We start from the raw sequence: 27,977 nt of genomic DNA on the forward strand, positions 1-27,977 counted from the left end.
GACTCAGGAAGAAGGGAAAAGAGGACAGAAAAGATGGGGTGAAACATGTCTTCTTAAACTTTGCAAATATATTTTTGGTTTGTTTTTATGTTAAATGTCGTCAACCATTTCTACCAGTGTCAACATTATGTTTATTCTACATGTTCAGCCCTATAAGTAGGGTGAGCGTACCCATTAAGCCCAGGCACCATTTACGCCCACGTGCAACTCTGAAGTCAATTTAGAAAAAAAAAGAGGGGCCTGTCTAATGCTATACATTATTTTGTCCAATCACACAATTTCTTAATTATATGTCAGTTTTTGTTTGGCACCAATCACATTTGTAGATATTGAATAAGGCCCGCCTACATTCGTGCAGTCTCAAGGAGGCTCAGATAAAGTTGCCTCAAAACTTTGGTGTTTTGGGACCCCTCAGAAAGAACCTATTTTCAGCCACTGACTTGTTAAGTACATTCATATTATGTAATTTGAGAGATTATTGATTTTTTGTGTATAAACAAGTAGTTTTTGGTCATTTCTTACCATTTACTTTCATGTGAAAAGATGGGTCATGCTAGCTAGCATAGCGAGTGAATCACTAGTCAGTACATGTAGCCGTACTGATAGATACACTGCTTAAGGATTAAACATGATAAATACACAAACTAAGTGTTTTCTGATTCATTTTATATAAATCTTCAAATTAAGATGCAAAGAAGGGTTTGGGTGGGTCAAATATTTTCATATAATGTCTTTTTTCCAAGGTGGGCTTAGATGGTACAGTGACCCAAAAAACAGACAGTGAAAGCTAATTTTGAACAAGAATTCCTTGATAATTCAGAAAGTTTGGCAAAAGAGGGATAACTATGATGAGGCTACAAGCATTTCTTTATACATTTGTTTCATGTTGGTGAGAACATACTATCTTTATTTCCCTGGTAGTCACTGTAGTACCATTTAAGCCCAGTGTGTTCAGTTTAAGCCCATCTGATGTGTTTCAATAGGAAATATGACATTTTGAGGTTTGATTGCTTTTCACTGTAATCACAGATCACACACTGGCCAGAAGAATTGTTATGTCAGTTAATTTTGCATAATAATTTGTTTACAGTGAGAAATATGCCAACACAAAGGAAGAATTACAGCAATTGTCCTAAAATCGTCATTGTTACAAGCCAAACATTAAATCCAAGTTCAATAAGATATTGTTGATGCACTGTAATGTCATTTAATACTTTTAAAAACAAATATATATATATTTTGTCAATATTTAATCAAATTTTGTAAATATTAAATAAAATGTTCAATGAAATATTAAATACTGAAGCCAATGAAAAGTAGTTTTAGGCCTACTTAGTCATGTTTGTGGTGGTCCATTTTTACAAGCCAAACATTAAATCCAAGTTCAAAAAAATCTATTGTGTTTAACATGTATAACATGTTACTGAATGAATATGTGTTTACTACCTAAAAAAATATAATAACTTTTTTAATTTCTGTCAATAAATGTGGTTGTGGGCTTATTTGGAACACAAATGGGCTTAAATGGTACTTTAGTACCATTTTAGCCCATGACAGACTTTTGACTTTATTTCCTAAAAATTCTTTAATCTGTTCTTTAAAATATGCATAAGTAAATAAATATACTGTCAAATGAGAGATTAATCCTTCATTTTAACAAATGATCATGTTTATAAACCATCTTAGTATCTATGAAAAATACATGGGCTTAATGGGTACACTTACCCTATATTTTTGGTTTGTTTTTCTGTTTAATGTCGTCAACCATTTCTACCAGTGTCAGCATTATGTTTATTCTACATGTTCAGCCCTACAGGTAACTTTTTATGAAACTGTAGCTGACCATGTTGAACTAGAGGGTAGAGCTGGGCGATTGTGGCCAAAATCAAAATCACGATTAATTGAACTTTCTACCTGGATTATGATTAATGAACGATGATTCTACCCCCAACCTCCGACTCAGTTTCTTCTGTACATATTTGTAGAATCTTAAAACAAACAACTGAAAGGAACACGCACAAATTAACAATTTATGCTTATTTCTTGAAACATTTGAAATCAAAACACACATCAGCTGAAATGATAACGTTTTCCATAAAAAAATCAAATTTTTCCAAGAAAAGGGGAAAAAGATTGAAATAATTGCTGAGGTAGGTTTATGTGGGTTAGAGGACTTAAATGTCGGTTAATTGCCCAGCTCTACTAGAGGGTGCTTTCACACTAGGGGCCTGGTCTCAGATTCAAGTACACTTTAGCACAAAGTCCAGCATGCTTGGGGACTAGATCTGGGTTTGGGGAGGAGGTCTTGGCATTATTCAAGTAGAGACAGACATTGTTCAAATGAGATGTGAATGCAGCTGTGCCCCAATATGATGTCAACATAACACAAAAGAGAAAAACATGATAAATCCTGGGTCTCTATTTAGTTTCTGATGCCTGCACTGTAAACTCTTCCTAACCCTCCAATATCTCCTGTTTATCAGCTCACATGCCATTGTTCTACTGAATGAGTGACATTTGTCAAACTCTTTAAATGGTATAATGCCAGTTAGGGGTATGGATCTCTACTTTTCAAGACGGTTCATTTCATATCTCGATCACAGGCTACGATTCGATTCACTAACAATTTATTCAACTAGAGAATATTTGGTGAGGTGTGACAGAACGTTCAGCCTCTGCCCTTTCACAAAAGCTGTGTATCAAAGAGTATCAATCACTCTACAACAGAAGACCTCAATGTGATTGTAGGGGTTTTATGTTCATAAAAGAAGAAAAGAACAAAGAAGAAACTACTATGATTTGATTATGGACGATGGATAACAATGATTGTATTGTCTCAAGAGGAGGACAATATGGACTGGGCTCTCCTTGGAATAGAAATTAAGGTATGCATGTGATAACGTAAATAAAATAAAACGTACACATTAGTTTTCCCGGAGGCAGAAAAAGTAGGGATACTTGTAAATGATGATGCAAAGATAAGAAGCAAAGGCTCTCCTGTTGGTAGGCATCAGGATTCATGTCGCTGACCTAGGGTCAGGGTGATAAACTCCACAACAAGGACAGTTCCTCCATACTAGTATTGTTGACTCGTGGTCGCAGGGTGTCTTGTTAATTATGTCACACAACAAGAGTAGTCATTGTTCCTGATGTGCAAAATGGGATCCCAGGTTTCACCATGAGCTGCGACGTTGCAGTATTTTTCGTTAAAGTCAGATAAAGACGTTGCAGCTGAGTGCAAAACTTGTCATGCACAAGTTCCCCGTGGTGGCAAAGAACCGGGGAAGTTTAATATGACCAACCTCATCGGGCATTTGAAGAAGCATCACAAAAAACAGCATGAGGATTTTCACAAGACCACAAAGAAACAACAAGGCTTCTTCAAACAATCGACGCTGTCCAAAACATTTGGAAAGCGTGATAAACTCCCATGGGACGGCAAAAAGGCATTTAGCTATAACAGAAAAGATCGATGACAAGCCCCTGTCAGTGGTGAGTAATGTCGGGTTTCAACGCTTGATTGAACCTCAAGCCTATTTTTAACCATGGGTTACATAAATTTTGACCTTAAACATAAGCATATTCGACAGTTGAATAGAATACATCAAAATAAATTAGACAAGTCTGAAAAATGACCTCAATAAATCCAATAAAAACAAATCATACTTTTAAAGTGCAAAATAACAAATGAAGTTAACCTCAGTTATTTTTTACTGCCAATATCTGGTGGGAACAACTGAGGGCAGGGGGAAAAAAAAAAAAAACACACAATATTGTCTATTGTCCAACTGCTCAAAGTTAAGAGTCCACAGCTCCAATTTCAAAATAAACATCTCACTCTAATAACAAGAGCAGAACACAAATAGGGCTGCAACGATTCATCAACATATTGTGTTGACTAAAAATATGTCGACGCTGGAATTCAAGTGTCGACGTGTCGTATTATTGTTTTTTATATTGGTTAAATCTAGTACCGGCCAGTAAGGACCAGGTAAGGACTCATCTGTACTCGCAGTTCACTACAGGAAGTGGTGGGGGCAGTATTGCTCCCACTGTTTACATTATTCACAGAAACTGAGAAGAAGAAGTTAAGCATGGTGGAAAGCACGGAGAACACACCAAAAAGCTGACCCAGAGCTTCTAAAGTTTGGGAACATTTTACAGAAAACAAATTGGCAAAACAAGTCAACTGCAGACTGTGTCAAGTCAAACTCTCGTACCATGGCAGCACTACGGCAATGCACGAACACCTGAAAACGTAAACGCACTGTAGCTACCGCGTCTTCAAATACCGCGAGTGGGCAAGTTTGCAAGTTGCATGAATATCTTTTAGATCTTTTGCATTTAGTTACTGAGCCCTGTGTGCTTCAGGCACGAGGATTAATTCCAGTAGCCTACTTATAACGTTGGTGCCGTACGTTAATCAGTCGGAAAACCATCTTTGATATTTGTTAGGGTAACGTTTTTTTCAGTAACGCTATTTAGTGTGCAATTTACTTTAGTTATCAGTTCAATACTTTTATATTAGAGGAAAAACAAACCTTGACGATGTAGCAAATTGATATGTCAATTTGCTAAACCATTAAGTTTTCACAGGTGTGCATGCATAAGAAGGCAAGGTAAAACGGGGATCCAAAATAGTATGCCAAATAGCCACGATTAGTCGACCAATCGTAAAAATAATCGCCAGATTAGTCGACGTAAAGAATAATCATTAGTTGCAGCCCTAAACACAAATAATAATCAGTCAGTTAACTAAATTCCTAACTAAACCCTTCCTACTCCTCCATCTCCACTTTCTGCAGTCCTAGCATGATGTGGAGATTCTTTTTTAAGAAGATAAGCATTTCGGCTTTTCACACCCTGTCCCCACACATTCATGCTCACAGAAAGAAACACAGTATGGACAGGCTTGTCTAATTTATTGTTGATTTATTCTATTTAATTGTAGAATGTGCTTATGTTTAAGGTAAAAATTTATGTAACCCATTGGTTAATAATAAATGGGTCAGTTTTTCTTGTACCTACTGTTGCTGACTTGTTCTCTGAGTAATATCACTTGATCAAGCCTTTTCTAACATTCCATACTACAAAATAAGCAATATGTATGATTCGTGCTGATATTGGTATCGGCAGATACTCAAGGCCTGAGTTTGCGTTAGCTGGCAATTACCAGTCATTGGCCGGTAAAAAGGGTGAGTGTCCGGCAAATAAAAATATAACTGGTCAAAACGTCTGGCAGAAAACATGCAAATGACCAGATAAGTAAATACTGAAGACTTGCATATTATATTTTGTGTAACCTAGAAGATATATTGCGAGAATGCATTAACTAAAAGTTGCCTAATCTTACACCTTCTCTTCTGATGCTGGGGTTGTTTATCTCCTCAGACGGCGAGCACATGGCTAATTATGTATGCATGATGACGTCAAAGCAAGTCTATCTCTCTGCGCATGCTCAGTGTTCCTGGGGACTATGCAGGGAAAGTGGGAAAGTTTCACCAGAGCTTTCTCATACAACAGAATTTTAGTCTCAGTGAGGTTTTCCTGGTTAACCAAAGGCTTAATATCATCAGAGGCATGTAGGGATTTTGAGTGTGTCATTGCTGCCTGTAATGAAGAGGCTGAAACAAAGGGAACTGTCGTAAACACCGATGCAGCAGCAGAGACGGAGAGGCCTATGCTAGCAGAAATGGTCTTGGATAAGCCGTTAATGAGAGGAGGACTGACCAGACTTGCTGTAGAGCTTTTGTGTTTTCGGGACTAGTCCAAATAAACCAGGATGGTTGGATTTACTGGTTTAGCAGATGCTACAGTTATAAAATCATGAGGACTGATATTAGCAACTGATGGTAAGACTCATTTTTCATTTGAAATGTAGAGTTCTAACGCAGTGTCCAGTTAACAGAGCACTGGGGAGTTATGTTTGGATGCTTCGTTGTTGTAGGTGGAGGATGGTATTTGGCTGTTGTTAGCTGCTAAGTTATGATATGTGATAACATGCTAACGGTGCTAATGTGTAGCTAACCGTTGTTGTTTATGAGTTTAACGTGGGCGTATATTATGTAACTGACTGCGTGTGTAAGGAAAAGCATGCAGCCTTTATTTTGATACTCTAAACCACTTACACAAAGAAAAATAAGATAAAGTCTTTGTGCAGTCGGTACTAGGGACTAATCATGTGTCTGTAAATCAGGGTAATGATTACTCAGGTTTACTGTCGGCTTGGTTTCTGTCTTGGTTTTGGGTCAGGTCTGGAAATAAAAATGTGTCCTCTCTCCCGTTTAGTGCAGACTTTTATGTATCAATGTATCACAGAATACCAGATTTATGTGTTTTGCTGCTGTTAATGCAGCAAAATAATGTTAAAGCAAATGTCTGGTAGCTGTTCTAAATGGCTGGAATTCTTGAGGACTGCCGGTCATCTTGACCGGGGACCAAAAAGTCTAGCAGAAACGCTGCTCAAGGCTGCAATATTGGTATCGAAAAAGTCTGATTGGGACATCCCTACTTTTTTTCTTTCTCTTTGTTTCTTTTTTTTCCGCTGTATGTCACTGAACAGAATCTCCTGCGCACAGTTCAGATCGTACAAACTCAGTTGAGACAATGAATTTTTGACAAATAATGAATCAGAAAACAACTTAAACAACTCCCTTTCTAAAATTATGTAATTTAATATTAATTATGTACATTTCTATTTTTCCAAAATGATTTGGCGACCCCCAGAAATCATCTCGCAACCCCAGTTGGGGTTGGGACCCCAAGGTTGAGAATGGCTGCCATAAACCACCAGGATCACCCATTTTGGTCAGGCTGTTGGCAAAAACGGGTCAAGATTTTAGCAGCCTAGTCTGACATGGTGCCATGGTGAACAACCCAAGAGCATTGCATAGTTTGAGACAGGCTTTTATTCTGTCACCACTGACATGTCCTCCACTGCTGTGAGAGAAAACAGCTAACCGACACAATCATACCCATTTTTATAAGGAGATCAGTCTGTGAGTGTGTAGTTGCAGTCATTTTATCAACTTACTGCAAATCAGTACTTCTTCTTTTTCCTCATACATCTTTTCCACTCTGGTAGCTGATGATGGCTTTAGTTTAGTAGGTTTTATTATTAGGATGCTGTTTCCTGTGATAGCCGGCCAATCTTTTCTCTTTAACTATGATGTGTGCTAACTGGTGCCTACAGTTCTAAGTGTTTGTTCACCTTTTGAATAACCTGGCCCTTGAGAGTTATTGTAGCTGAACTGTCATAAAGCATTAGTTGTTGCTGTAATCTGGCTTGCAGTGTTAATAAAGCCAGAGCTGGGGCAGCAACACTTCTAATTTCTTAACAAGTTTGTTTTTCTTGACAAGAATGTTCAGTTCAACAAACCCAGAAAGAACTGGGTCCACATGTATCGGAAATGTAGTTGAAATATAGTGGCCTAAAACGGCACATGATGGTCACACCGAGGGCTTGAAACCTTTTTAAATGTTCTCCACTTGTTTTACAGATGTTTGTACTCCTGTCATTGTTGAGGTTGCCATGATGGTCTACTCTGAGCATGTCGTCTCTGGTGTTCTACTTCTTTCTGGTCTTGTAAAAAGAGGAAGAATAACATTTGTGTAACTCTATTTGGATCAATAATTGTCTGCACTGTGCTTGCTCTGAAATGTTTGGGCACATACCTGATCACTGCTTCATAGGACTGTGGTTTTACACAACTCTGAGGGGAAATACTGAGCCTTTATGTCTCAAAGAGTTGAAATGGGTAATAAAATATGAGACCTCAGAAGAAAATAATAGTCCAGTATATCTCTGTATTTAAAAGGCATGCTGTAAAAGAATGCCACTATAGTTAGAATATATTTTATGTTCTTGTAGATATTAGGTGGTGAATTCATCTATCAGTATAATAATTGTCTTGTTTGCCAGCTACAGAGAGTAATAAGTAGGGATGGACATCTAAACCTGTGAATCAGTGGTGTTTCAGCTTATCCATACTGCTGTGAATCAGTGGTGTTTCAGCTTAACCATACTGCTGTGAATCAGTGGTGTTTCAGCTTATCCATACCGCTGTGAATCAGTGGTGTTTCAGCTTAACCATACCGCTGTGAATCAGTGGTGTTTCAGCTTATCCATACCGCTGTGAATCAGTGGTGTTTCAGCTTATCCATACCGCTGTGAATCAGTGGTGTTTCAGCTTAACCATACCGCTGTGAATCAGTGGTGTTTCAGCTTATCCATACCGCTGTGAATCAGTGGTGTTTCAGCTTAACCATACCGCTGTGAATCAGTGGTGTTTCAGCTTATCCATACTGCTGTGAATCAGTGGTGTTTCAGCTTATCCATACTGCTGTGAATCAGTGGTGTTTCAGCTTAACCATACTGCTGTGAATCAGTGGTGTTTCAGTGGTGTTTCAGCTTATCCATACTGCTGTGAATCAGTGGTGTTTCAGCTTATCCATACTGCTGTGAATCAGTGGTGTTTCAGCTTATCCATACTGCTGTGAATCAGCGGTGTATCAGCTTATCCATACTGCTGTGAATCAGTGGTGTTTCAGCTTATCCATACTGCTGTGAATCAGTGGTGTTTCAGTGGTGTTTCAGCTTAACCATACTGCTGTGAATCAGTGGTGTTTCAGTGGTGTTTCAGCTTATCCATACTGCTGTGAATCAGTGGTGTTTCAGTGGTGTTTCAGCTTATCCATACTGCTGTGAATCAGTGGTGTTTCAGCTTATCCATACTGCTGTGAATCAGTGGTGTTTCAGTGGTGTTTCAGCTTATCCATACTGCTGTGAATCAGTGGTGTTTCAGTGGTGTTTCAGCTTAACCATACTGCTGTGAATCAGCGGTGTATCAGCTTATCCATACTGCTGTGAATCAGTGGTGTTTCAGCTTATCCATACTGCTGTGAATCAGTGGTGTTTCAGTGGTGTATCAGCTTATCCATACCACTGTGAATCAGTGGTGTTTCAGTGGTGTTTCAGCTTATCCATACCGCTGTGAATCAGTGGTGTTTCAGCTTATCCATACTGCTGTGAATCAGTGGTGTTTCAGCTTATCCATACTGCTGTGAATCAGTGGTGTTTCAGCTTATCCATACTGCTGTGAATCAGTGGTGTTTCAGTGGTGTATCAGCTTATCCATACTGCTGTGAATCAGTGGTGTTTCAGCTTAACCATACTGCTGTGAATCAGTGGTGTTTCAGCTTATCCATACTGCTGTGAATCAGTGGTGTTTCAGCTTATCCATACCGCTGTGAATCAGTGGTGTTTCAGCTTATCCATACCGCTGTGAATCAGTGGTGTTTCAGCTTATCCATACCGCTGTGAATCAGTGGTGTTTCAGCTTAACCATACCGCTGTGAATCAGTGGTGTTTCAGCTTATCCATACCGCTGTGAATCAGTGGTGTTTCAGCTTATCCATACCGCTGTGAATCAGTGGTGTTTCAGCTTAACCATACTGCTGTGAATCAGTGGTGTTTCAGCTTATCCATACCGCTGTGAATCAGTGGTGTTTCAGCTTATCCATACCGCTGTGAATCAGTGGTGTTTCAGCTTATCCATACCGCTGTGAATCAGTGGTGTTTCAGCTTATCCATACCGCTGTGAATCAGTGGTGTTTCAGCTTAACCATACCGCTGTGAATCAGTGGTGTTTCAGCTTATCCATACCGCTGTGAATCAGTGGTGTTTCAGCTTAACCATACCGCTGTGAATCAGTGGTGTTTCAGCTTATCCATACCGCTGTGAATCAGTGGTGTTTCAGCTTAACCATACCGCTGTGAATCAGTGGTGTTTCAGCTTATCCATACTGCTGTGAATCAGTGGTGTTTCAGCTTATCCATACCGCTGTGAATCAGTGGTGTTTCAGCTTATCCATACCGCTGTGAATCAGTGGTGTTTCAGTGGTGTTTCAGCTTATCCATACTGCTGTGAATCAGTGGTGTTTCAGCTTAACCATACTGCTGTGAATCAGTGGTGTTTCAGCTTAACCATACTGCTGTGAATCAGTGGTGTTTCAGCTTAACCATACTGCTGTGAATCAGTGGTGTTTCAGCTTATCCATACTGCTGTGAATCAGCGGTGTTTCAGCTTATCCATACTGCTGTGAATCAGTGGTGTTTCAGCTTATCCATACCGCTGTGAATCAGTGGTGTTTCAGCTTATCCATACCGCTGTGAATCAGTGGTGTTTCAGCTTATCCATACCGCTGTGAATCAGTGGTGTTTCAGCTTATCCATACCGCTGTGAATCAGTGGTGTTTCAGCTTATCCACACTGCTGTGAATCAGTGGTGTTTCAGCTTAACCATACTGCTGTGAATCAGTGGTGTTTCAGCTTATCCATACTGCTGTGAATCAGTGGTGTTTCAGCTTAACCATACTGCTGTGAATCAGTGGTGTTTCAGTGGTGTTTCAGCTTAACCATACTGCTGTGAATCAGTGGTGTTTCAGCTTATCCATACTGCTATTGAGTCTTACATTATTTCATCTCATTACTAGTGGAGGGGCAAGCACAAGCTCAAAGCACATGAGAGCTGTGCATCAAATTAAGCCACAGTATGGTACCAGGAACTTAAATTATTAGAGCTGTGAAGATGAGGAATTTATTTTAGAAATATAAAATGGATATTACAGATTTAATCACGATCTTTTTAATCCACGCTCTACTTGGCTTATCCCAATGCAGAGTCATTTTTTTCTGTGCTTTAGGTGTGGTTTATGGAGTATCAGCTTCGTCTCAATAGCTGCTTCCTGTTTCACTTTCTCTTTCTGTCAGTCCTCCCTCTGTGTGTTTGTCTTTACATTCTTCATCTCTGTGTTCTCCCTCTGTTTACAGGTCAACAAGGATGCCTTCTGTGAAGTTCCAGAAAGGGGACATGGTGATGGGCCGCTGGCCTGGCAGCAGCCTGTATTATGAAGTGAAGGTGCTGAACTTTAATGCCAAAAGTCAGCTCTACACCGTCATCTACAAAGATGGAACTGAGCTGGAACTCAAGGAACAAGACATCAAGGTAGTTACAGACTCAGGGCCAAACTAAGAAGACTCACTTCACTCTGACTTTTCATAGTTAAGGTTGGCTTGTTGTTGTTTTCTAACATTTCTGCATTGAATGTGGTCCATCATGAAGTTGACTTTTTAATATTTGATTCATGTTAACCAAGGTTCAGCTGTTGATAATAGTCACTGATCTCCCTTTTTTAGAGTACAGTTGGTTTTCAGACCCGTGCTCGTTCCCGCTCCCGTTCCAAATCACCCGGACGGCGTCGCAGCAGGTCACGCTCACCTGCACGGACCACACGGCGCTCATCCTCGCGTACAGCAGCGGCTGTGGCTGCTGCAGCTATAACAGAGAGTGCACCATCGTCCCGCAGAGAAGCAAAGCTGAAGGAAGCGCTAGAAGTCAGACTCAGTCCCATTGTGAGTGCCAATATTTCAGTATTTCTAAATGTCTGTGCTGTACGGAGAGTGAAAAGATTTAAACTAAGTCTGTCTGTTCTTATGCCTCTGTGCTGGCATTTTTCTTGTCAAAGAGGGATGTGTTGTAAGCCTGTCAATCTGTGAATTGGACTCATCGAGACTCACTAACATAATCAGGGAATTTGCTCACTGACCAAAAGAGGAACGGATGACACTTTGGTTTTCAAAGATCAGGGCTCTTCTGTTTATTAACTGCGTGTGTGAACAGAGAAATGTGTGTGGATGTGACATTATACCATACAGAGGGTATGCACTGACGTCACTTTCAGCATGTGAAACAACTGCTTAGTTGGGCTGAGAGGCAAAACAAGGTTGTCAGAAATCCATACTGTTTCCTAAAGACACAGTGGACAACTGACACTGATGTGTGGTCAGAAACTGAGTTTTCAGATATTTATATCTGAGAGTTTCAAGCCACGCACCAGCCCAGTTTATCAGTGATTGATGTTAATGACAGTTTTGTGAATACCAAGACTTGGATCAGCTGTTTTTCCCCTATTTCATTCCACTTTAGCTTAACTCTAAAAGAGATTACTCTCAAGTCTGTTTGCAAATTTTCAGGGTATCTTCAAAACGAGATCAACGTACCCAGGATTTCTTTCATAATCTATTTTGTTTAACACAAGCAGAGCCTTTATTTAGTTTACAATGTGACAAATTTGCAAGGCACATTTCTAAACTTTTATATTATGTGGATTAAACTGTTATCATGTTGGGTAGGTTCATTTCATGTAGTGTTCACAAAAGTAACTCTAATATTTTACCAAATAGAAATCATGTTGGTTTGCAAAGGCTACTTAATTTAACCTGTGATAAATGTCCATGGACTTGACTTTTTTTTTGTCTCTATGAAACTTTATTTAAACTGTGATAAATGTCCATGGACTTGACTTTTTTTTTGTCTCTATGAAACTTTATTTAAACTGTGATAAATGTCCATGGACTTGACTTTTTTTTTTGTCTCTATGAAACTTTATTTAAACTGTGATAAATGTCCATGGACTTGACTTTTTTTGTCTCTATGAAACTAGATGTGCTAATCAGACAGGACTATATGCAGTCATCAGACCGGATCTGTTGTCAGTAGATGCCTTGTCACCATAGATATCCGTGTTCCCCCAGGATTTTAGGAGACTGTGGTGGGAGGACTCCAAAACACAGAAACCAACATTTACAGCAGCTGTATCGTCTCTAAGTCCTGATAGAATTCTAATTTATCCAACAATGAACTAAAATCAGAGGCTGCTTGAATCTGCTACAACTGAAAATCTTTTTACCTGACTGTCTCTTTCTTTTCCTCTGCTTTTTTTTAGTGGTGCAAAGAGTTTTTAACATGTTTTTACCCACTTTAAATACTTTAATAATTTCCTGTTAGGTGATGCATCAGACTGAAACTGAGTCTTCTCAGTCCTGAGCCCAGACGCCGGGGTTTTTGTCACTTGAGACAAGAATATAACGGGATTAAAAAAAAAAAAAAAAAACAATTACAGATTTATTTTGGGCATTTTTGTGCCCGTTGGATAGAGGAAGACAGTGGACAGAGCCGGAAACAGGGGCGGGGGAGAGACACGCGGCAAAGGGCCCAAGGCCTGACCCGAACCCGGGCCGTCTGTGCACATGGGGCACGCCCCAAACCACCTGCTACCCCATGGAAATATTTAATGATTTAGACATTAAGGTAGCCTGTGCATGTAAGAGAGACAGCAGGAGTGTGAATCCATACAGATCCTGATCCTACATGGATGTGAGGTAGAGAGAAACAAATGTTTCACCTGAAATGTTTCTAAGTTTCGTCTTCTGTAGTTTGAGTGTCTGAAGTTCAGTCAGATGGTGCTGAGTGTTCGTCGCCACCACACCCTGTGCGTGCTACATGGCTCATGTGCACGTACAGGTTCACTGCTGAGCAGGCCGCCGTCTGCTTTATAAAAAAATGTAATATTGAAATAAGCTTATTTTCATCACTAACTGAATGCTTGTTGTGGCTACTGTAATAGCATGGCTTTATTTTTGTCTGTTAACACAACATTATAACTCAAAACATTTCTATAAACATATTTTATCGGCTGAGGATCTGTTCTGACCACAGTGAATATTGTAAAGATATTTCTAAGACAACACTTTATAGCTGAAATAAAAGCGTTTGCTGCTTGATCCCTGCTGGTCTCTATTACCAGTATGAATGTTCTGCCTCTCAGCGGCGTGTCACATGCATACCCTCTGTAGGACCGTTGAACTTGATGATTATTCATTTATTGTTACATATGGAATAGTTCTTGACTGCTGTCTTCTATTCTTTTTTAGTTTTACAATCATTGTTTTTATTTATCTGTATGTGTTTAGATTTCAGTTTGAGCCTCATCTCTTTAGAAAATATGTGAATGATTTGAGGTGAAAGGTCACAGGAAGAACTGTATTGACTTTATAGAAGTGTGTTCAGAATGTGAAAGAAAACTTGGTTTCAAAAACCCAGTGTAGTCCATGGTCAGCTGTCCTCAGTCATCAGAACCATGTCATTGTGGAGAATTGTTTTTGTCCGTGTCGTTCTAGATTTTGACCTCAACACTGTCACGTTCCCTCTGCCTGTTCCTCACGTTGTCTCTTTTTCTCTCCTTTTTGTCTCTCTCCATTTCCATCAATCTCCCTCCATTGTGTGATGGACAGGATCAGACAAAACCAGCTGAGAACAATAGCAACAATAAGCATGAAAAGAAAGAGGAGAATAACACTGCTAACAAAGTTAATGAGGTGAGTTTTAATCTCTAGTGAGAATGTTTTATCCTGTGAGCAGTGGTGTTACCCAGTGGTGTTCACAGACATCCAGGCAGCATCAGCAGTGTGTACTGCATGGTGAAGTGCAGAAAACAGATAAAAGCATCTTAACTGCTACAATAGGAACTCTTGAACTCTTTCTACTGTTGAATCCCTGCTGAGCTGAAATGACTTCAGTCAAATAGAAGGTGCCACAGAAAAGCAGACATGTTCCAGGCACTGCTGGCTCTCTGATAGTGAATGGGCTTTGAGGTAAGTCAGAGCTGTTGGAATGTCATGATGTATGCATGTTGGGGGGCCGTGTGTATGTTTTCCAGCTGAGAGAGGCTCCCCTCACAAGATTGTGCTTTATTTTGCCAGTCACATGGCACACTCACATGTGCCTCCTCTTTACTGTGTCTGAATCTTTGCTATAAAACACCTATGAAAAAATGAACCCGTATAGATGATCTACTCATTCCACTTAGTTTAGATGTTTTTAGCTGCATGTGTCCATTTGCTGTCATCTTTTTAGTCAAAGTCAGATGAAGCTGCATTCCAGACTAATGTTGAATAGCCTCTGAAATAACTGTTATGTGACCTTACATTAATCCTGAATATGTCTGCCCTCTGTAAGAAGCTTTCTAAAGAAAACCAGGAGGTCAGTCAGAGCTTTGGAAAGGTATTGTTCAGTAAGTAAACCCTTATGATGACTTTATGAACCATTCAAATTCCATATCAGAACTTGGTTTAGGGACGACCAGAAGGCTGGAAATGAATAAAGCTTCAAACTTTAGGATACATTTACTATTAGATCTGATTTTGTAATGGTTAGCTCAGGATTTGATAAGAGTTTAATCTTATTAAACTTATCAGCTTTTAGTACTTTTATCCAGTGTAGAGATTTTAAAGAGGAAATATTTTATCAGCTTAATAGAATTACTCCAACTAAAGTAAATATAGTACATCTGTTCACTACAATAGGGCTAAGAAGTGCACTTCTAACACCATACAAGGGATTTTCTCCAACACAATTAAACCATACCAGAAAGGCTTTACCTTCCTTAAACTTGTGGGCAGTACTGATTGGATCTCTTCCATGATTGTATTTCTGAGTCATGATCGGCTGTTTGTGGAGTAGCTGCTGCAGCTCTGTGTCATTACAAAATAGGTTTTTGTGGTGGAAAGAGTGCAAGTACAGTTGCTTTGAAATTTACTGAAGTCAAAAATGTAAGGACTGCTCTTTAAATAAGCTCAAGTTAAAGCAAAAAGTAATTCATATAAAGTTTACTTCAAAGTACGGAGTGGTTACTTTTTGAAGAGTAAATCCTGTGCAGTGAAGAAACGAGAATATGAATGTCTAACCAGATATTTTAACTGAAGGGTCATCTTTAAATAAAGTACAATACAGCAATAACATTTGGGATGTAATGTGAAATCATTCTCTCACTTTGTGTTGTTGACATCAGCTTAGCTGCTGAAGTGTTTGTAGTTGACAGAAAGTTCTAATCTCCTTTTTTTCCTTATTATTTTGTTTAATGTTTTCCTCCAGTAACAGGTGGTATGTAGAATGTAATAACGGACCATACTTCTCTGAACTTATACTATAATAAAGGTATATTTTGTAATTTTAAAAATGCACCGAGAACTATACAAAAATGGCTCTGTTGGCAATTTAAGTAAATGCTTGTGTTGTGCATGGCATGGCTGTGCTTCAAAATGCTTAGTTTTTATCTGTATAATTTTTGTAACACCTGTCCTCAGGAGCCCTTTAGAAGTTAAAATCATCACTAGATGAGGAAACGGAGAGCCCAGATAGCTGCTTTATAAATGCTAGAGTTACTTAGTTTAAGCAGTATAATAGTCTTTTACCTTGACATAGTTGTTTCAGTTGGGCCCTTTGTTTGCAAACCGTTGATGAACAAAGGACGCTGCTTTGAATCCGTTACCTTGTCGGCTGACGTGGTCCTTTGGCCTCTCACGACATCTAAGGCACTTTTGCCCTCCTTTACTAGTCCACTAATGTTTGTTTGTTTGAGGGAAAGGCAGATATGTGTGATTTGTTTAGAGTCAGAGCACAACAAACCAGATTCCTACATATTGTTGCTGTAATGATGACAAAGATACCTGAAATTGCTGTTAAAAGTTTTATTTTTCTTTTATTAAAAATTCCAGATTACAGTTGAATACCATTACACAGGAACAGCTCATTTTTAGTTTTTCTCATGGCCAGTAGGGCTCAGTAATAGGTGCTTTTTGTGGTCAAGTTCTCTATCAGTTTTTCTGACGATTAATCGAATACTCTAATAAGAAATATTGCATTTTTTAAAGGTGCTTTCACACTAGGGGCCCGGTCCCTAGTGTGAAAGCACTCAGTAATCGCAGCGCAGTTTAAATCACCTGGGTCTAATGTGAAAGCACCCTCAATCAGTCACTTTGGCTTTTTCTAGAGAAGCAGTACTAGACAAATGAGAAAAGAAGCTGGTCCCTTAAATGAACTACTTCTATATTAAAAACTGGTATTAACAGGTTCTCTACAGAAAACATATTTAACAAAGTGAACATGAAGTTCTGAAGACAGTTTACATTTCTTAAAGTCAGAAGGACAGGAAGTTAAATAATGACATTAGATTATGCCATATTTGGGGTTTTAGGGATCCTCTCCCAGGAAATGTTTGGTGCCAACTCTTTATTTCTTCTACTGTAGTTTGTTTTTATTTTCCAGTTTGTCATTAAAGTAAAGGGACACTTAACCATTTTAACATCCTCTGCTTTATGAATGAATGTAATATTTCACATTATAGCCAGAATAAAGCTCCATCATTCACACAGAGGTCTGATGATGGCTGAAAGGTCAACCTTTAGATTACAGGAATATGGTCCATTTTTTAAAGGGTGATCACTTTTAATTTTTGGGCTTTTTTTGTTTGTGATTCTTCCACCATAATAATCTGACCTTTAAGACCATCCACTGACACGGAGAACACATTTAAAGGGATAAAGCTGCCTCTGTGACCTGTTGAATCCTGACTGGATGATGATGAACTTTGACCTATTTTGTCTCAGTCTGTCTGTGGCAATAGTGTTTCTGTTTAACTGGTGTCGATTCATTATCAATGTAAGTCTCATCAAACTATTTGTGATGCTGAAACTTTTTGAAAAATCCACTGGAATCAAGATGTCAGTGCGCTGAATTTAAATAATTTATAATTAAATGTATAACGTCAGCACGCGAGAGAGAGAGAGAGAGAGGGAAAGCACCAAAACAGGACTTGAATCGTGAAGCCTGACTGTCTTCTGTAAAACTGTCGGGTCAATCAGAGAAGTTTATGAATTCCCTGAAGTCTGCAGACACAAACTGAGCGCTGTCTCACTCCAGCGAGTCATGCAGGCAGCGTGTAAACTCAGAGATCTCCGTAGGTTTACCGGTGCAGGCGTGGCGCCTTATCTGCCATGGAGCTGCAGCCACTGGATGTGAAAAAACGCAGGATGAGTGCCTGGAAACATCACTGCATCCACTTCTTCTTCATGATTTTCACGCCTCGTATCATGAAGCGAGGCAGATAATTTGCATCAAGGAATTTTTTGAATCGAATCACCTGAATAATTGGAGGAATTGTTTCAGCCCTAATCGTCAGTATTTTTTGGCCTACTGGAGAAATGTAGTCTAGTTTGTAGATTCCTACTAAATCATACAATGACTGATCATTAAAAAATCTGAAAACTGTACAGCTCTGTGCTTGTTTGAAAAGCAAAAGAAATCCAGTACAATCCCTAAATGTTTGTCACCAACTTCAGTCACAGAATCAGCCAAAATAAGAAATCTCTGCTCTGCATTAATTAGGTTTGGCTTATTGTGGTGGGTGTCATCTAACCAGGTTGGCAGTGCTTTTTACTGTTTTTCTTGGTAATCAGACACATTTTGTTTTGCATTCACACAATGACACAGTCTTTTAGACCAAAGGCCAACTTCTGGAGTTTTCTGTGGAGGAATTCTAAACTGAGACCTCCTCCTTTGTTGATGTTAAAGTTGCAGTAGTCCATGGGTTTTTTATCTTTTCCTTCTTCTAAGGTGGAGGCTGAGCCTGATAAGAACCAAAGTCGATACAATCTGCGTCGTAGGAAGGATGATGGAGACGCCAAACAAGAGGAGGTGAAACCAGAGGAGGTGGGGGAGAAGGAAGCCAAACCGGCTGCAGCTCCTGCTGCCATTCCTACCTCACTGGACTTTGGAGGGAAGATAGGTAGGCTGAAGATGGGTAGGACACATCGTTTTACCACATGTGACATACACCGTTCAGCTACTCATGCTAGACTAGTTAACTAAACCTGATCAGATTTAAAACACACAACTAACTGGTTTGTCTTTCCTTCCAGGAGCTTACTTCTGGTTGCTGTTCCTGCCAGCCTGGGTTCTCTTCCTGACTCTCCAAGTAAACCTTAAGGACCCCAGCCTGGCCAACTTCCCTCCTCCTGTGCCCCCTCTTGAAACCTTCTTTGATGCCCAGGCACTTGGATTTGTTGTCCTCTGGATACTATTCCAGGCCTTGCTCTACGTCCTGCCTGTTGGAAAGGTGAGTGACATGAACTGGAGACCGACTACACAAACAAATCCATGTCCTAGCTAATAAAGACCAACAGACTCAGTTATAGAGTAGTCTGTCCCTGTCCTTCACTGAGAGTGTAAGCCTTATCAGGACTGTATTTCTCTAACAGACTCAGTTATAGAGTAGTCTGTCCCTGTCCTTCACTGAGAGTGTAAGCCTTATCAGGACTGTATTTCTCTAACAGACTCAGTTATAGAGTAGTCTGTCCCTGTCCTTCACTGAGAGTGTAAGCCTTATCAGGACTGTATTTCTCTAACAGACTCAGTTATAGAGTAGTCTGTCCCTGTCCTTCACTGAGAGTGTAAGCCTTATCAGGACTGTATTTCTCTAAACAAACAGAGGTGGAAATGTTTGATCCTCCTCACTCTCTGTTTTCCTGCGTACAGGAAAGACTCACATGAACCAGCACAAGGTTTTCTGTTTGTTTACTCTGACAGCAGGCAGAAATTGGATTAATGGTCAGGAGTCACAGTTAATGAAGGAAGCTCTTGTTCTCTTCCTCCTGCGTACTCTCCAACACTTACTGAGACGACTTCCTCCTTGAATTTTCAAGGTTTGAAAAGTGCTTGGATTTTGGTAACGAGCTGAAATTATTATTATTTTTTTTTTAAGGTAAATTGATATTAAATGAGCTTAGTTTGGACCTATTGTTAATTGTAATGTTGGGGCTCTCCTGCAACTGAAAATTTCAGCAAATGTCAGACTAATGTGTCACTGCAGTAGCCACCATCACAAAGGGCTGTGACAGGAGATGTGCTCTTATGTTTGGTGGAAGGACAAGGCTTCAGTGAGCTTATGGTGGTTGTGAAGCTGTTGTTAAAACCCTAATGATGGAGTTGTCGGTGGTGGCTAAATAAAGTTTGGACCATCTTGTTGATACTTCAGAGCTCCATGTATATGTTTTTAAAGTTAATAACCATCATTGACATCATCATCTGTGGTTTGTTGGGTGTTGTAGGATTTGAAGGGCCGATGAGAAGTAGACCACAGAAAACACAGACCACCAGCAGCTCCATGTGTGACGAATTTGTTGTCCTTTCATCAGTTATGATTAAGGAGTTCTGGACTACCTGTTCATAAGGTCACGTGAATACTCGAGCACCAAAATCCCTGCAGCTTCATCTGTCAGCTGCTACTACTGAAGCTAAAAGTTCCTGATTCAGTGGCTGGTCACCGTGGATGCAGTACTACAACATATACACAGCTTTTCAGCTGAAAAGTTTTATTAGGGTGGAGTTACTCTTTTAATGAGCTGTTGGGGAAAAAAAAATCACCCGAACTCAGTGAAACTAAACACACGGCTCGCGAGCCGCATGTGGCTCTTTAGTGACCAGTTGCAGCTCTTTTAAGGCTTACTTGAAAAAAAAAAACAAACAAACCTTAAACTAAAAACATTTATGAAGGTAAACACTGTCATCCGTAAAGATTCGTGGTAAGTCACATCAATAAATCTGCTACCCACACGAAGAAGACAGGCTTTAACTTCCAAATTTAAATGATTATTATTTTAAATCCATATATCATTACTGTCGGATGCTCACAGAGGAGTGTGTGTAAGAGAAGAGCGCAGAGGAAGTCCGCATGTGGTGCGTCTTCAGTAAGCTCATTCATTGAGGCAGAGGTTGCCAAATATTCTCTGACGGATGTCTTTTGAAGGATGACGGAGAATTTTGAAGGCTCTCCGTCATTTTGACGGGCTAGAATGGTGAGGATGAGCCTGCATTTCAGCGCACACACAGACAGATGCACCTTTTCCATTTAACAAACATGGACTGTCAAGGAGGTTATTTAATCTATTAAAAATCTTGTAGCCAGTGGGCTCTCTCACTGACCTCAACATCGTAGATTAATGAAAGCGCGTCGGTCTCTGTGCTGACAGCACTGAGAGGCTGCTGCAGGTGTTTCAGTGCACAGGTCGGCATGCAGAGGTCTTTGCACAGTGAGCCTTCATGTTGTTCTAATCATGTCTGCACACTGATGCTGAAATTGTTGTTTTATTTCCCGTTTTTTTTTCGTAACAGTTTCAATTTAATGCGAAATTTCATGTGTCCAAGGTGACCGATGAATCAAAACAGTTCCTGCTGCTTCCACCTCATTTGGTCTCCACCGAAACTCTCACTGAAACACCAAAGTTTGCTCTTTTATCATGTGGATATCAACCATGGAAATATAACAGAGAGATGGGTGAATGATGATTCAGGTCAGCACCTGTTGCTTTGTTCTCTTGTGTTTGCATTTTCTTTGAAAAGCATCTCAGAGCTCAAACTCAGCTCATTCTAATATCTTAGAAGATCTTTAGGCCAGGTGAAACTTTCATAACACTGGTGTTGGGCCATAGATTGGTATCTCTAAAATGACCACTTTTGAGGGAATGAAAAAATTATAATTTATGAAATTATATAAATATGATTTATAAAAACAAATTAAATCATGAAAAATTGAGATACAAGGTTTTAGCCTGATATCAGTGATATATAAAATAAATATATGCTCATTATCAGTGACGGATTGGTTCTTCTGACTCTATACAGGCATTTGTATCCCATTTAACCTCATAGTTATCCACACATCCACTGTTTTATTTCATTTCAACTACAGATTAACTGATCTATTATCTACCTTACATTCCAGGTTTGGAATGTGGCTCTCGCTAAAATTTTTTCTAGACAATAGGGCTCTATGGTAGAATAAGGTTGAGTACCACTGCCCTAACTGTATAAAACAGCCTTACTGCTGTAAAGCGCCCCATCACAGACATTGGCACTAACAGAGACTTAAAGTGAAATTATTCCTGTCTACTGCCGAGCAGTGCTTTTATCACTCCAGCAAACTTTCTAGTGATGAAGAAAACAAACCTGAGTTTAACAATAAAAGTAATCTGAAAAAAAAGTCTGTAATTGTTACTTTGACACATTATACATTAGTACCATTAACAGTAGAAGCGGATACAGCAGTTTGTAGCTGATATAACCCCAGTGAACAGTGACTCGACACTCACATGCTTGTCATGCATTCAGGGCTCCTCTAATGTAAATGAAGGGTTGTTTTCTGAGTTGTCTTTACTTGCTCTATTCGGAAAGGATGTTTTTTTTTTTTTTTTTACAGTAAAACTGGTACAACATTTTTAAACTGTGACTACAAAATAAACTTTTTCAAGTTTCCCCACAACCTCATCGTCTCAGTGTGAGTCCAATGTCAGTCCTTTACAAATGTATCAGACCAGCTGTCATCTCTGTCTCAGAGACCATCCAGCATCATGAAGTGCTTTAATGCAGACTCTTTCATTTTCAGTCAGCTCTCCACGTTTTACCATTTTGAACAGGAATGAGGAATTTCAAACTGGATTCACTCAAATTTGAGCCGGCTCTCTGGGCTTCTCTGGGAAGTCAGAAATGAATCAAGCATAACATTCAACCACTAAAACTCATTTTTCTCTTTAGGAATGACAGTAAATAACTATAATTTGACATATTAATCAAGAAATATCAATGTGCTTTAGTGTTTGTTCAGTTTTTTTGTAAATCAGTACATTTGAAAATTCATGGATAACAATAATAATTCTGTTTTAACATTAAAAATATCAAATATCATTTGGATTAAAGAGCTTCTACATATTGGTGTATTAACCATTGCAGAAACATCAATAATGATTTTGGTAATTACCAATGCTGTTAATTTAGGGCAGCTGTGGCAGAAACCTGACTGTGGGTGGTGGTCCAATACATTTGTGAAGCACTGTAATTCAGGCCTGTTGGCTTCAGAGTTCAGCTCCATATAGGTGCAGATAACTTCTCTCCTCCTTCAGATGCTAAACTGTGGCAAACTTTAAAGAACATTCAGCTTAGATGTGGCATTTCTGGGTTAGTAGAACTTTCTTCCTAAAACGTGATTAAGCCCAGCTGAAATTAGGGGCGGTGGGCTTGGTCTTCTCTCAACCAGGAGGTCATGTTAAAGTGTCCTTGAGCAGGGAGTTGAACCCCAAACATCTCCTGCTGCTACATCAGCAGTGAGTGACTGTGTATGAATGGGACGGGTCAATATGAAGGGACAGTTTGTGAAAACTCTTTGACTTGTCAGAAGACAACAAAAGGACTTAACATGCTTAAGCCTGTACACAAATGCCTTTGCTTTTTACTGCCCTATTTCCTTTTAGAAGTGATATCTCTGATAAGTACAGGACAGACATTTACTCAGGTGTTTGAAATTATTGCAGTTGGTGCCTGAATTCAAATAAATCCTGTTGGAGGATAAATTTGAGGCCTGTTTTTGGCTACATTTAGGGACGCAGCAGCGTATCAGTTTTGCATTTGTAATGGCATCAGCCCTGCAGACCATTGATGAATAATGTGGCATGAACCGTTGTCTATGTGCTGTGTCAGATCAGTTTAAACTGACTAGTTCACCTCACTCCTCAATCTAATTGTTTTTTTACTGGGCAGAGTACCTCAGTTCTTGGATGGTGATTTGTTGTCAAACACACGATGTTGGCATATCAGAGTTTTACACCAAAAAGAGCAGTGTTTTTTCATCAGTTGTTTTAAAACATTGGTCTTAACCCTAATTTTCAGAATTGGGACATCTTTAGCTTTATTATTTTCTATACCCCCCCATGTTAGCCATACGTGCTTTTGACCTGAATCCTGACTTTTTATGTCATAGCACAAATATTTTACTAGTAAATTGGTCAGCTATTAATACAAATATATTTTTACCTCTCCAGCTAAGTGAGGGCATGCCACTGAGATCTGGAGAACGACTGAAATACAGAACCAATGGTGAGTTCTTCATTTCCACCCAGCGCTGAGCTCATCCTGCTTCAGTCAACACTGCCGTTCATGAATGAAGCCCATGGATTGGTTACATTTACCCTTCTTTTTGTTCCATGAATCCCTTCAGGGTTCTTTGCCATCGTGGTGAGTTCTCTAGTGACTGCAGCTGCAGTGTACCAGGGGGTCGACCTAACCTACATCCACAGCAACTTCCTGCAGCTGGCTGTGGCCTCCTTCCTCGTCTCCGTACTGCTGAGTGTCTACCTGTATGTTCGTTCCCGCTACGTTGCTCCCGAGCGTCTGGCACTGGGGGGAAACTCTGGTAAGAGGAGAGCTGAGCCCCTCAGCTGTGTGAACCGTTTATTCTGTCGCTGGGCTTATTTCCATTCTCTATGTTCTCTGTTTTTACAGGAAATGTGGTGTACGATTTCTTCAAAGGGCATGAGCTTAATCCCCGCATCAGAGACTTTGACCTGAAGTTTTTCTGTGAGATGCGCCCTGGTCTGATTGGCTGGGTGAGTTATTTCATGTCAGAAACAAAGAAGGTGTTGTCTGAGATAATTTTTTTCATGTCACATTTTATGATTTTAAAGTAATTTTTAATTCATTCATCCCTTTATTGAATGAGTTTGTTTTTTTTCTAATATCTGAAGAAAGTGCTGGCTTTCTAACAGGCTGTTATTTCTTTGCACACATTGCCCTCTATTAGTCACATGCAGACTTTACCTCAGACAGACAGGAAGTCAGTGAAAGTCTAGGGTTTAATGATGCAGACTGCAGGTGGTACAGACTTTTATCTTGGGTTGTTTGGCTTCAGGGACATGAAGCTCTTCAACGTGGAAAGTCAGCATCTTCTCAAAGCCAGAAAAGTGTCCTGGTTGATTATGAAACCTTTGTAATAATTTCTGATCTCGTCTCTAACTGTAGTGCCTGATCAACTTTGCCATGGCACTGGCTGAGATGAAGCAGCAGCATCTGGAAGCTCCATCACACTCAATGATCCTCGTCAACCTCTTCCAGCTTCTCTATGTGGTCGACGGCCTCTGGAATGAGGTGAGCTCACAGACTGTATGAAGTATTGTGCCAACTCTGAGTGAAGTCATTCATTACTTAAGCCTGTCTTTTAAAGCCAATCCATGGCAGTCACCAGAGTATAAACTGTCTTAACTACCTTTCAGGGAACTAAAATCCCATTCACACTTGTACCAAACTCATGAAAATTTATCCTGAAGTTTCCCTGCCAGCCCCCTAATATTTTTCAGCTCCCCTAGCCCTCCATAGAATGGCAGGCAAACTACAGGAAAACTTCCTGCTGTGAAGGGCAAGTGTGAAAACAAATCAGGAAACTGTCAGGGTAGGTCAAGTGAAAGAAACTAAGGCTGGTCTTAGACCACCTGACAAACTGTTCCACTGGTTTGTAGCTGCCATAACATCCAGTGTAGAAGCTGCGTCTTTAATTCCTATTTTGTCATCTCAAAAGTTTGGCTGGGGCCTATCCTATCTACCAGGACAACTTATGACTAGTATAAAAATTACTGCAAGTTCATCCAACTGCCACACCACACACTTCACAAGACTTTTGGTGATTAAAATTGTGTACTGCAAACAGCCACTTCCATTGTTGGGGACTTACTATAACTGGTGTAACAGCAGAGACAGCACCAGTGGGATTTGGTGAAAGGTATTACCCTGTTTGTTGTGTGAATGAAATGGAAATTGTCCTACAGGAGGACAGTTTAAACCTTTATTCTCCCTTTTGGAGATTACAAAAAAGTGTTATACAATGCTATAAGCTTATAAGCTGCTCTCTTATATGTGCAGTGTGTTTGTTATACATAACCTTTATAAAGCCAAACAAGGCAAGTTATAAAAAGTATTTACCCCCTTTACAGTGTGAACCAATACAGAGTTATTTTTACCAAAATCATTTTTGAACCAGACAGAAAATGTGCTTGTTTTTACTGTAAAATTGGTCAAAGGGGGTGAAAGTAGCCTGGTAGTTCTGTAAAGAGAATCGTATGTGTTTTTAAGGTTATAAACTAATTGATCGATCTGTCTTGCTTCTGCAGGAGGCCATTCTGACCACCATGGACTTGATGCACGATGGTTTTGGCTTCATGTTGGCCTTTGGTGATCTGGTGTGGGTTCCCTTCACTTACACCCTGCAGGCCTATTACCTGGTTAGCCATCCCAATCCCCTGAGCTTCCCTGCCCTGACAGTTATCATCACACTCAAACGTAAGTAGAAGTGAAATAAACAAAACCTGGGCAAAGCAGCCCTAACTCTGCTGAGAAGTGCTGGGTGGCTGAGCTAGGAGTGCTTTTAAACCCTGTAGATTAATCCTCGGTCATATTGGAGTTAATAGTTCAGCCAAACCTACACGTGTTCTTTGATTATGACAAAGTCCCCAGAAATTATTTTGTACAGAGGCTTGTATTCTCAAAAACATGTCAGGACATCAGGTGTTTACATCAGGTAGGAGCTGAATTTAACAGACAACAACACTTCTAACTACTGAAACACAGATTCAGCTTCAGCTACTGGGAACTTTATACACACTGGTGTATAAAACATGTCTTTTTGGTCTCATGCACACAAATGTGAGTTAAGTTTCTCATTACAAGTTTGTTTAAGGAAGAATGGGTTTCATAGCACTAATGCACCTTTACAAAGTGAGACTCGCAGCAAAGCAGCAACTTTATATTGGTTCACATACTAGAACAACCATTCAGTGTAAGGAGCTCATTCTGGAGAGGAAGATATGTTCCTGGCTTGATGAGGGAGCTCACTACTGTATGAGACTGATGTCTGTCCATACACTCAATACCACCATCATCAGCAGCTCAATGAAAATGTGATCATTTTACCATAACGCATGGTTTTATTGATTCCTACTGAGAGTAGCCTTTAGTGACTGTTACAGACAACTGTCTGTTTCACCTTTGGAACTACCAAGCAGGATCACATTTATTGTGGTCATCATATAAATATGATTAAGACATGTTCTTCCTTTTTATTGATAGGAAATAGTCATTAATTGTAGGTAAAGTTAGCAAAATCATTTTTCTTTCATCGCCATACGTGTACATGGGTTCATGACCGATGACTCTTCACTTTAAAACAACAACACTGATATCTATCGTGCCAGCCCAGGTTTAGTTATATCTAAATCAGCCTGTGAGAACACAGATGCAGTGGAAACTCCAACCAGCCTTAAGAATAATTGAAATAAAAATGTACTGACTTTTCCTGTTAATAATGAGGACAAAGAGCAGGACACGCTAACTTCCTGTTAGTTTTGTCTTAAGATCTGGCTAGGTATTCTAAAAATAGTTTTATTTCTAAAAAGAGAAGTGCTTAACTTTGGTCTTTGTCTAAATGTTGGTTTCGTTGTTTTTCAGTTGTGGGCTTCTACATCTTCAGGAAATCCAACTCTCAGAAGAACGCTTTCAGGAGGAACCCCTCAGACCCTACACTGTCCCGTAAGTTCGAAATGTCAACAGGAACAGTTAACAATCTAAAGGCTGTCCCATTTTCTAACTTCACCGCCACCCCTCGTTTTTTAGGGTGCCCTGCCCCTCCTAAGTCTAGGGAAGCCTGTAATAAAGACCACCCTTTAAGTTTCTAATACGCCACCAGTAGCTGTGGACAGCATTTACATAAGCAGATGCAGTGACATTCCTGGATATCTCTACTACAGGCAGTTTTCTTAAACTGCTTGTTTGAACTCAGAGGACCATAGCCCTTCAGACCACCCCTCCATTCCAGCCAGGATCTGGACACCCTACCCGTAAATGTGATTAAAAATAAGTAGAGTTAGAGTTACCTCCAATCTCCACGTACAGCGACCACGCCGCGATACACCAGTCACTCGTACTGTGGAGAACATCGCTCCCTCTCGAGCCTATCAGAGCAGTTCCACAGCCCGCGCTCCATTTGGCAGCGGTGCGTTCCTAGAGCGCCACTTGGCTCTGCTTTATTCTTGTTACACTGAGGGTCTTTCAGTGCAGGCCGCTGCCAAACCACATCAATACCCATCGATCACAAAGCTCCAGAAGAGGAAGTCGCAGGCATAGACTATCTGGTTCTTTCAAGATAAAACACAATGCACGGACTCCTGATATTAAATTATCACTTTATCAACATTACGTCTCATCCTGCAGCGAGAGCAAAGGGTCACCGAGAGGTCAGTGGGTCACAGAGCTACAACGGCGCCATTGACGAGGAAAAGTTTACTTTTGAGGATATTTAGCCAAAGAATTTTCTATAAAACCACAGATCCTTTAAGCAAACATGAACCTTTTTACTCCCTGATGTACTCACCCAGTGGAGGAAGCAATAATATCACGGAAAAGAGGAAAAATTAAGCCTACAAGGTAA

At 39.9% G+C, this 27,977-nt stretch overlaps 1 protein-coding gene across 2 annotated transcripts in view; it reads left to right on the forward strand.

Annotated features, from left to right (window-relative positions):
• The window catches only part of lbr (lamin B receptor), a 47,626-nt gene that overhangs the window by 12,830 nt on the left and 6,819 nt on the right, over positions 1-27,977 (forward strand). The window contains exons 2-12 of one of the 2 annotated variants that reach the window (XM_041805731.1): positions 10,831-11,005; positions 11,197-11,412; positions 14,134-14,217; positions 18,293-18,479; positions 18,598-18,794; positions 23,548-23,602; positions 23,724-23,918; positions 24,008-24,111; positions 24,524-24,649; positions 25,666-25,834; positions 26,999-27,079. In XM_041805731.1, coding sequence (XP_041661665.1) covers positions 10,841-11,005; positions 11,197-11,412; positions 14,134-14,217; positions 18,293-18,479; positions 18,598-18,794; positions 23,548-23,602; positions 23,724-23,918; positions 24,008-24,111; positions 24,524-24,649; positions 25,666-25,834; positions 26,999-27,079 — 1,579 coding nt within the window. In that variant the 5' untranslated portion in view covers positions 10,831-10,840. The remainder of the gene's footprint in view (positions 1-10,830; positions 11,006-11,196; positions 11,413-14,133; positions 14,218-18,292; positions 18,480-18,597; positions 18,795-23,547; positions 23,603-23,723; positions 23,919-24,007; positions 24,112-24,523; positions 24,650-25,665; positions 25,835-26,998; positions 27,080-27,977) is intronic. The other variant, XM_041805732.1, reaches the window with a different exon arrangement.

Source organism: Cheilinus undulatus, linkage group 14 (assembly GCF_018320785.1).
Source record: "Cheilinus undulatus linkage group 14, ASM1832078v1, whole genome shotgun sequence".
NCBI classification, from domain to species: domain Eukaryota; kingdom Metazoa; phylum Chordata; class Actinopteri; order Labriformes; family Labridae; genus Cheilinus; species Cheilinus undulatus.